At 40.5% G+C, this 8,174-nt stretch overlaps 1 protein-coding gene across 1 annotated transcript; it reads right to left on the bottom strand.

Annotated features, from left to right (window-relative positions):
• Positions 1-4,094: 4,094 nt before the first annotated feature.
• LOC104268625 (ES1 protein homolog, mitochondrial) lies at positions 4,095-7,778 on the bottom strand (the record flags this gene model as incomplete). The annotated part of the gene is made up of 6 exons (XM_009877613.1): positions 4,095-4,367; positions 5,000-5,156; positions 5,472-5,564; positions 6,403-6,522; positions 6,876-6,989; positions 7,726-7,778. Coding segments are annotated over 6 exons (666 nt in total), but the record flags the coding sequence as incomplete, so codon positions are not given.
• Between the last annotated feature and the right edge of the window lie 396 nt (positions 7,779-8,174).

Raw genomic sequence — 8,174 nt, 5'->3', positions numbered from 1 at the left:
GTAAGTTAGAACACAGGAAGTTCCACCTTAACATGAGGAGAAACTTCTTTACTGTGAGGGTGACAGAGCCCTGGCACAGGCTGCCCAGAGAGGTTGTGGAGTCTCCTTCTCTGGAGACTTTCAAAACCCACCTGGACTCATTCCTGTGTGGCTGCCCTAGGGGATCCTGCTCTGGCAGGGAAGGTTGGACTAGATGATCTCTAGAGGTCCCTTCCAACTTCTGATATTTTGTGATCCTATGATACACACACACATATAGGATACTGCCAGCTTGTACACAGATCCTTCAAGAAATTTTGTTTCCTTTCAGTATTTCTTGGCCTGATAAAAGTCCCTCCCTACAAACCTTGTTTTTAGGTCACCTTGGGTGTAATAGCATCATTACTTAAAAAAAACAAAACCATGCAAAAAAAATGTGAAAAAAAATCAACAGAAAAACACCAACAAAAAAAACTAACAAAAAAACACCAACGAAAAAATCCTGCTGTGTACTTCTATGACTTTATACACTTTTCCTCATTTTTCAGTGATAATTATGGCACAAGAAGGACTAGAGCATAATGTAAGTATATTTGATATCATGCTTTCAAGTGGATAAGTAAGTCACTGTGTTGAAGAAATGATTCTTAGGACAGCGAGATAGATGCATTCATTGAGATGGAATTGGATTTCCTCTTTATTTCTGTTCAACAACTAGGAATCAGTGTTTGTTTGATTCCTTCTATGCATCCAAAATGTCAGCACAAAAATGTCACACAGTATAACAGCTGGGTAAGTGAAAAGCAGCACAGAACACTGTTCACAAAGTGCCCCCTGCTGACAATTTATTCACCCAAAACGTGTCTCTATTGTAGCCACAAATGGAAGGGTAAAAATGAAAAGTGCATCTCAATCCCTGGACTCTCATTTCTGCTTTTAGAAGAAAAAAGCACCGCTGTCCAATCTGTGAACACCACAAAAGTCTCCAGAGAAACATTTCATAAAACCGGTTTTGTGTGTGAGCATCGACGAGGGCAAAGTGGGACAAAAACGCAACTGAGAGGTAACAACTCTTCCCCACACCCCATCACACCCCCAGAAACCCAACGCAAGCAGGAGGGGCACTTATTACCACTCCCTTGGAGTAGGACAAAGTTCTTAAATGCTTTCTGCAGATGAAAAATGGCAGAATTTGTAAGCCAGGTATCGCATGCCTCCTTGTGGAGGCTAAAGAATTCACGTTCTATCATTTACTATCTCTGACAGTATGCAACAAAACGTATTAATCATAAACTTCTATCCGCTTGGCTGAAACTAGCAAACCCCTCAGCAGCTCCAAACAGCCCTGTGGAAGGAAGGGAAAAACCCAGCTTGGCAGAAAAGTGTCTCTGTTAACCTCCAAACAAACATGGAATTTCCCTCCAAATTTACACCGGCTGAAAGCCAAAATGACAATCTTACATATTCCACCAAACTTGAAAGAACTTCCATTAATAAAAAAATACTTTAAAACATGTGTAGCAAAGGTTTGTGCTCTGCATATTACTGTGAAATTAGAGATAATTAAAAACAAATGAAAGGCAATTCTGGTGCATGATCCTTTCTTCCTTAAAAAACTTTCTCTCCGAATGATGGGGCAAAAAAAGGGTAAAAAGATGCACTAAAACGTGATTATTCCTGAAAATAAAATTTTGCCTTTGATTTCCCTAGTGCATTATCTGTTCTTCCCAACCCCACTACATGCTCAAACTTCCAGCACTGACAGCATTGCACAGGCAGAAACATTTCAGGCACCGAGGAGGAGCCAATTCATCAGTTACTCTCGTTACAGCCCTCGCTCTCAGTCACTGATACCAAGACCAGCATTTTAGCTGTTATTCAGCAGATAAGACGTCACGTCAAATTGGCTTTTCAATCTGCATATTTGATTCTAAGCACATGCTACTGGGATAATCCAACCTGGAAGCCTCCAGGTCAGGGATCCACCTGACCACCACCTCATCTGCCTAGAAAGGGGGATTCTCAGCAGTCTTCATTATTTGGGTATCTGGATTCAGGAAAGAATGTCAGAGGACTGTAAAAAGAACAAAAAAAGACATCTGGATGATCTACCAAGCAACCTGCAACAGCTGCTCACTGCACAATAGTAGCAATTTCTTCAAAAAAATCATACTTTTCCTCTAGACACCTGAATCTAAGATTGAGAATCTAAGAAAACTTTCTGCCACCATAGCTGCACTTACTAGGAACTGCAGGTATGAGAAATCCTAAATGCACACGTGCATCTTGCTGTGGTGAGGGGAGCTAATGGAAAGATTCAACTCACAGATCCTGACAGGAAGAGCTGAGCTCCACTCAGATCACTCTTACAGCAGAGAGAGGTACCGTTAGCACAGGCACTAGCTGCTCCCCCTGCTCTGGGGATTTCACTACCATCTCTGTTTTTCGATACTTTCTTATGTTACAAATGTCTTTGAAAACTCCCACAGATGTAGAAAAGTCACGTATTTTAAAAAGTCACTAAATTTTACATGAATAATGACCTCCCATACTCAACGTCTGTGTGTAAAATTGGTACTAAATACACAGACGCAAAGCTTATGGAGGAAAGGCTTTAACTGCACTGAATTACATAGTGACAGTGCTTTAACTTCTCTTTCTTAGCAACATGATACTGATCATTTCCTGAAGAATTTGATTTACAAGCAAAAGTTTCAGAATATGTCCAAAATCCACTTCATGAACCATACCCGCTATCATGATGACTTGGTTTCTGTGTACGATTTCTTTGTACCCATGCTGGAGTTTGTGATCTGCACGAGAAATCTCTATGAAATCCTCCAAGAAAACAGTGCCACCTTTGAAGTGCAATTTCAAATGTTCTAAATCCTAACGTGATTTTTTGTGACAAGAAAGTAAGTCACAGACTAAGAGGCTCCAGAAGCAAAATCACTTATTCCATTAACACTGAGCAAGACAAGCATGCCGACAACAAAAAAAAGTAAATTATTCCATGTCCCTACCAAGTTTTCAGCCACAGATGGTATTTACTGTAGTAAGCCTCAATCTAAGGCTAGTAGACATAGATTTATGAAATGCAAAATTCTGCCTTAAAAATAGGAACTCCCTTCAGCAGATCTCTGGTGTAAAAGGAACTTCGACACAAAGGAAGGGGGTGACATTTTGTTTGTTTTAATTAAAGGAATATTGCTTCTGCTTAATAGAAAGATGACAAATGATTTGGAAGAGGGGAAGGCAATTCTGTGGATTCTATATGGGAAAAAAAGATCTCTCAGACATGAATGAAGAGAACTGAAAAGCAGAAAAACTGCTACGAAATATCAATCAGTAAAAGTTGTCAGAGGCAGCTCTCAAATAAAAGTGAAGGGACAAGAATGAGATAAAGTCAGAAATTAATTTATTTATGTATCATTATTTCAGACATTCAATAATATTTCTTTGGAGAAAGCTTTATTACCCTAAAGCAGGGAAAGTAAGGATAATTCAAGACTGTTTTTGCTATCCACTGCTAGTCATGCAACTACTTTAACATGGATATTACCCTTAGAAATTGTGCGTCACATCAGCGGATTTTTTCTCCTTCAAGACCTTTGTAACTACAATGGGCCAATGGATGAATTTTTCCAAGTGCTAGTGTTACGACAGTTAAGATGTATCCTGCTTCTGCCTCATACTCAGAATGGCTCCTTTCTGAAAACAGGATTGTTTGAAATGCAAAACCAGAACATTAATCTTTTTAATTAATACCAAGCTCAATCAAGATGTGGCAGACGTCTATTCCCTTGACAGCTGATCCTGGCTTTCAGCTCACAGGTTAACAGGGCTGAGCACATAAACCTTGAATCACGCAACAACTCCTCTCTACTCCCACTCTTCATCCATCGACCACAAATGCTCCATCCCCGCAACACGTCTGCCCTCACCTTCTTTTTTTGACCCCACAGAAATGATTTGGCACCGGTACACTGGGAGGACTAGCTGCAGAATACGGCTGCACAGCTCCCTCCAGATGAGAAAGCTCAGGAAAATGCTCGGTGTGTCAGGCTTGTGCTCTGTGAACCCTTCTACAGGCTCCTCTCGTGACAAGGGCATCAAAAACCCTGCACCTGGGGATCAGGCAGCTTTGTATCAGCATTCACTAGAGTGCAAACAGGACGAGCAGGTGAAAATGGTTCCATTGGTCCGTATGGTACTACACGCTAAATTTAAACATTTCTGGTTTTTTAATTATCATTTTTTTATTTGCCTGTTAATTTTAGCACATTCTTTACCATGGCCCCAATGCCATCAAAGATATTATGTAACTCTGTTTCACACATAAATGCAGGGGTAGTCACCACCTTGTTTTTTGTATCCACATGAGCTTCGTAGAATGCAGTTAAGGAAAACACAGCTTATCTTTCACTTGCAGATGCTGTCTGCAAAACAAACCATCATGGACAAAACCCCACAACTCCACTATTCTATAAAAAAGCACCTCCAAATATATTATGCCATCCAGCTGTAAAGACAGGTGCAACCTATAATCCAAGATACTGGCAGATATTTTCACGGGAAATACAAACACTGCAAAAACAATCTGCGGGAACGCTCAGAAATAGGAGAAAACCTGTGAAATTTACTGACTGTAATAAAATGTCTCTGAACACAGTTTGGTTACAGCATTAGCCTTCAGGAAAAGAGGAAAAAAAGTATATCTCTGATAGAACTGACCAACTGTAACTCTTGCTGGTTTTACTTGCAAATTCACCGAGCACTTACTGCATTACCAGGCGTCCAAGGGAGTTCTTCGGCAAGGACTGAGAATGGTTTCTAAATACACAGCTGCGCACAGAAGACGATGTTTCTAATCATGTATCATGGATCACACGTCAACTGCTATACACTATGTGCTCCCACTAAACTGTAAGTGGAAAAGCACAGACCCTGCACATATTCCTCACTGTTACCACCCATTACTAAGCCATCTCTCAACACAGGAGTTAACGGGAAAGGATATAGTGACTTCTTTCACGCAATGCTTTCCTCCCAGTTCTTTAATGGCTCCTGCAGTCCCAGCATAAGGCCACTTGCCACCTTCCTCTTCTTCATGGCCCACGGTTACTTCAGCACCAGAGAGAACCTTTGCTGCCAGCACTGGTGAAATGCAGCAAAGACTGCAACGAAAGGAATTGTAAGAGTGATTCTACAACAGCACCCTTTCAAAACGTGGTCATAACTGAAAAGCTTCCAAAGGCCATGATCTTACAGATCAGAAAGACATCACAAGTCAACTTCCACTCAGCATTTTCCTAGCTGTTTCCTTGACAAACACCTACACACACACACATCTCAAAAAACGCGTTTTAAAATATAAGCTACAACTGATACAAAACAGAAGACACTCTAGTTCCAATAGTAACAGATTTCCACAAAACGCAAGTTGTTTCCATGCTCACACTATCAAAGGCCCCTCCAACTAACATACGTACCCAATAGGTTTGCCTGCTTTGTGGAAGTCTTTCAAGACACGTTCGACTTCTCTGTTCACCTTGCAATCTTTCCCATCAACAGCAAAGGTAGATCTGCCACAACAAGAAACTTTATACACACTTCAGTATAAACATACAGAGATGCCTACCTGCCCTGAGACTGGCTCTCAAGGGTCACCACAAGCTTAACAGTGTCTAAAAGCTGGGTGTAAACACCTGTTGTTGAGCATCAATGCTTTAACCAAAATGACTCACTTGTAAGGCTTTGGTACATCGGAAAGTTACTTGCTTGACATAAACATCTAGAAATAAGAATTATCAAATCAGCTTTCTGGGTTAGTAAAAAAAGTGGAACAATGTTTTCAAGGAAGAAAAACACGTAAGAAGAAAAGAGAAATCACATTCAGATTTCTCAAAGCCAACACAATGGCTTGTCAATAAGATGATAATCTATTTCACACAGCTAATTCTTTTTCTTTTTTTTCTGAACTAGCTGTTATTTTATCATTACTAACGCAAGAGGGGACTTTCTGGTAGGCAGACATAAGAAAGAGAATAATAATATAATACTAGGAACACCTGAAACTACTGCTGTTTTACGTTCACTTCCCTCAGTCAGGCCTAAAAAGAATCACCACACAGGTGGGGAGAAAAGGACTTCTTGTGCATTATCTAAACTCCGGAATTCTCACCAGCATTGTTAGGAAAATTTACAATGTGACAATGCCAGTAAGAATTATGACTGCCTGCCATCATGAACACCATAACTTAATTCAAACACTTTGAAAGCTTTCCTTATTAAGTGGTGGTTACATACGTAGTAAATAATGCCATTTATTGCTTCCTGACTTTATTATGTGCGTCATAGCTGATTATGAATAGTTGGTAGTTAATATTTAGTTGAGGAGTCTAATGCTCAGTTGGTACTCACAAGTTTTTAGCAGCTCCAAATCCACCAGGGAATATCACAGCATCATGGTCTGCTGTAGTAAGCTTAGCCAGGCTTGTAATTTTCCCACGAGCAATCCTTGCAGATTCCACTAAAACGTTCCTTGAAGAACCAGAAATGAAACAGTGAGATGAATTAAGCATTTGCGCACAGAAAAGCCCAAAGAAAATTTTGGCAGAAGAAGGGTACGAAGGGAACAAACAAGAACAGTGGTACTTGATAACAGAAGCTATCGTTGCTCCCGAAATACTATCACTGGGGAACACAGGCATTAAGAGACTCTATATAATCAAGTCCAGGAAACTCGTTTAATATTTTCTCCTCAATCAAAATACCAGCTAGCATAAAGCTACTACAGCAAAGTGCTACAAATGCAACTAGAGGCTGCTGTGTCTGAAGAATACTTAAAAGATAGAGTCAGCAGTCACGGAGAACACATTAAGCACAGACCTTACCTTGACTCAGCTTCAGCTGGTTGCCCTTTACTGTGGTCAATGACGTGCATCTGAGGGACATCTGGAGCATACATCTGAACCTCGGCTCCCCCACGACTAAGGTGTACCAGTACGCTACAAAAATGGAGATAAAAAGTGCTGAAAACTGTGCAAGACAGGCTTTATCTGGCACTAAGTCTTGCTACAAATTCCAACACCTGAGTTTTAAGAAGAGGAAAACCACACATCCTACCTACCAAAGCCCACTGAGCACGCAGTAGCAAAATCCCTGTATGTAACACCAGAGTGTTACAGAACAGAAAGTCAGTTTGGAGGCAGAGTCAGGTAAGCCACAACCAAGTTTCTTTGTACAGTGCTCTTATGCAGGCCACTAGGAACGATGAAAATTGCCTTTCTCATTGCAAGTCCCCAGGTGCTACAGAAGAGTCCCGCAATTAACGTGTACATTTAATGTAGGTCTAGGTGAACCACCTCTTAGCAATTAACATTAGGAGTTAGTAATATGAGTCTTAACAATTCCAGTGTTAGATTCAGCCTCAAAGAACAGAAACCCAAAGCGATTATGATGTCCTTACTTAACTCCCTTGAGATTAATTATGGAACTCTGAATTCCTGCATCTTAAGGTAAGAGAGTCTCTCTCCAACTCATTGCTCTGGCATCTTTGGACAATCACTGCATACTGCAAGAATGTGGCCTGACCTTCCAATTATGCTGTGACCAAACTGAGAAGCTTCACGATACATCTTTCAGGGCAATTTTGAAGGCCAGGGAGAGCAAAACTGAATTCATTAGACTGCTGTAATGCGAAGGAGACCGTTTTGGAGCCTACAGTCTCATAAAGCAACTTACGCTGAGGCCTCATGGATTTCTGTGCCATCATAGACACCACAACCAGACAGGACCTGCAGTAAGGACATAAAGAGAGTATTTCAGGTGATACAAAACTTCCTACAGTACCTTTCACGAGCTTTGTAAGATTAAAATACAAACAAACAAAACAAAAACCAACAAACAAAAAACCAACAAACTTTCCTCTACCTTTCAACACAACTTAGCAACAAGCTCTTTACTAAGCCAGTCAACATCATGCTTTTAGCATCAGTGTTACCATTTGACATACCGCAGAACTGGAATTTCCTATTTATAGCTGCCCATCACAGACAGATCTTGGAAATAACTATGCTAAAGTTATTGTTTGTAAGCAATACTTTTAAAATGTTTTTGAAATTCACTTAAACCAAAGAACTAAAATGCTACCCTCTTCTGTTATCTCAGTACCTGCCTGGTGACAAATCTCT

Source organism: Apaloderma vittatum, unplaced genomic scaffold (assembly GCF_000703405.1).
Source record: "Apaloderma vittatum isolate BGI_N311 unplaced genomic scaffold, ASM70340v1 scaffold10531, whole genome shotgun sequence".
Classification (NCBI taxonomy): Eukaryota; Metazoa; Chordata; class Aves; order Trogoniformes; family Trogonidae; genus Apaloderma; species Apaloderma vittatum.
The sequence above is the reverse complement of the archived record's forward strand: the minus strand, read 5'-3'. Positions and strand labels throughout refer to the sequence as shown.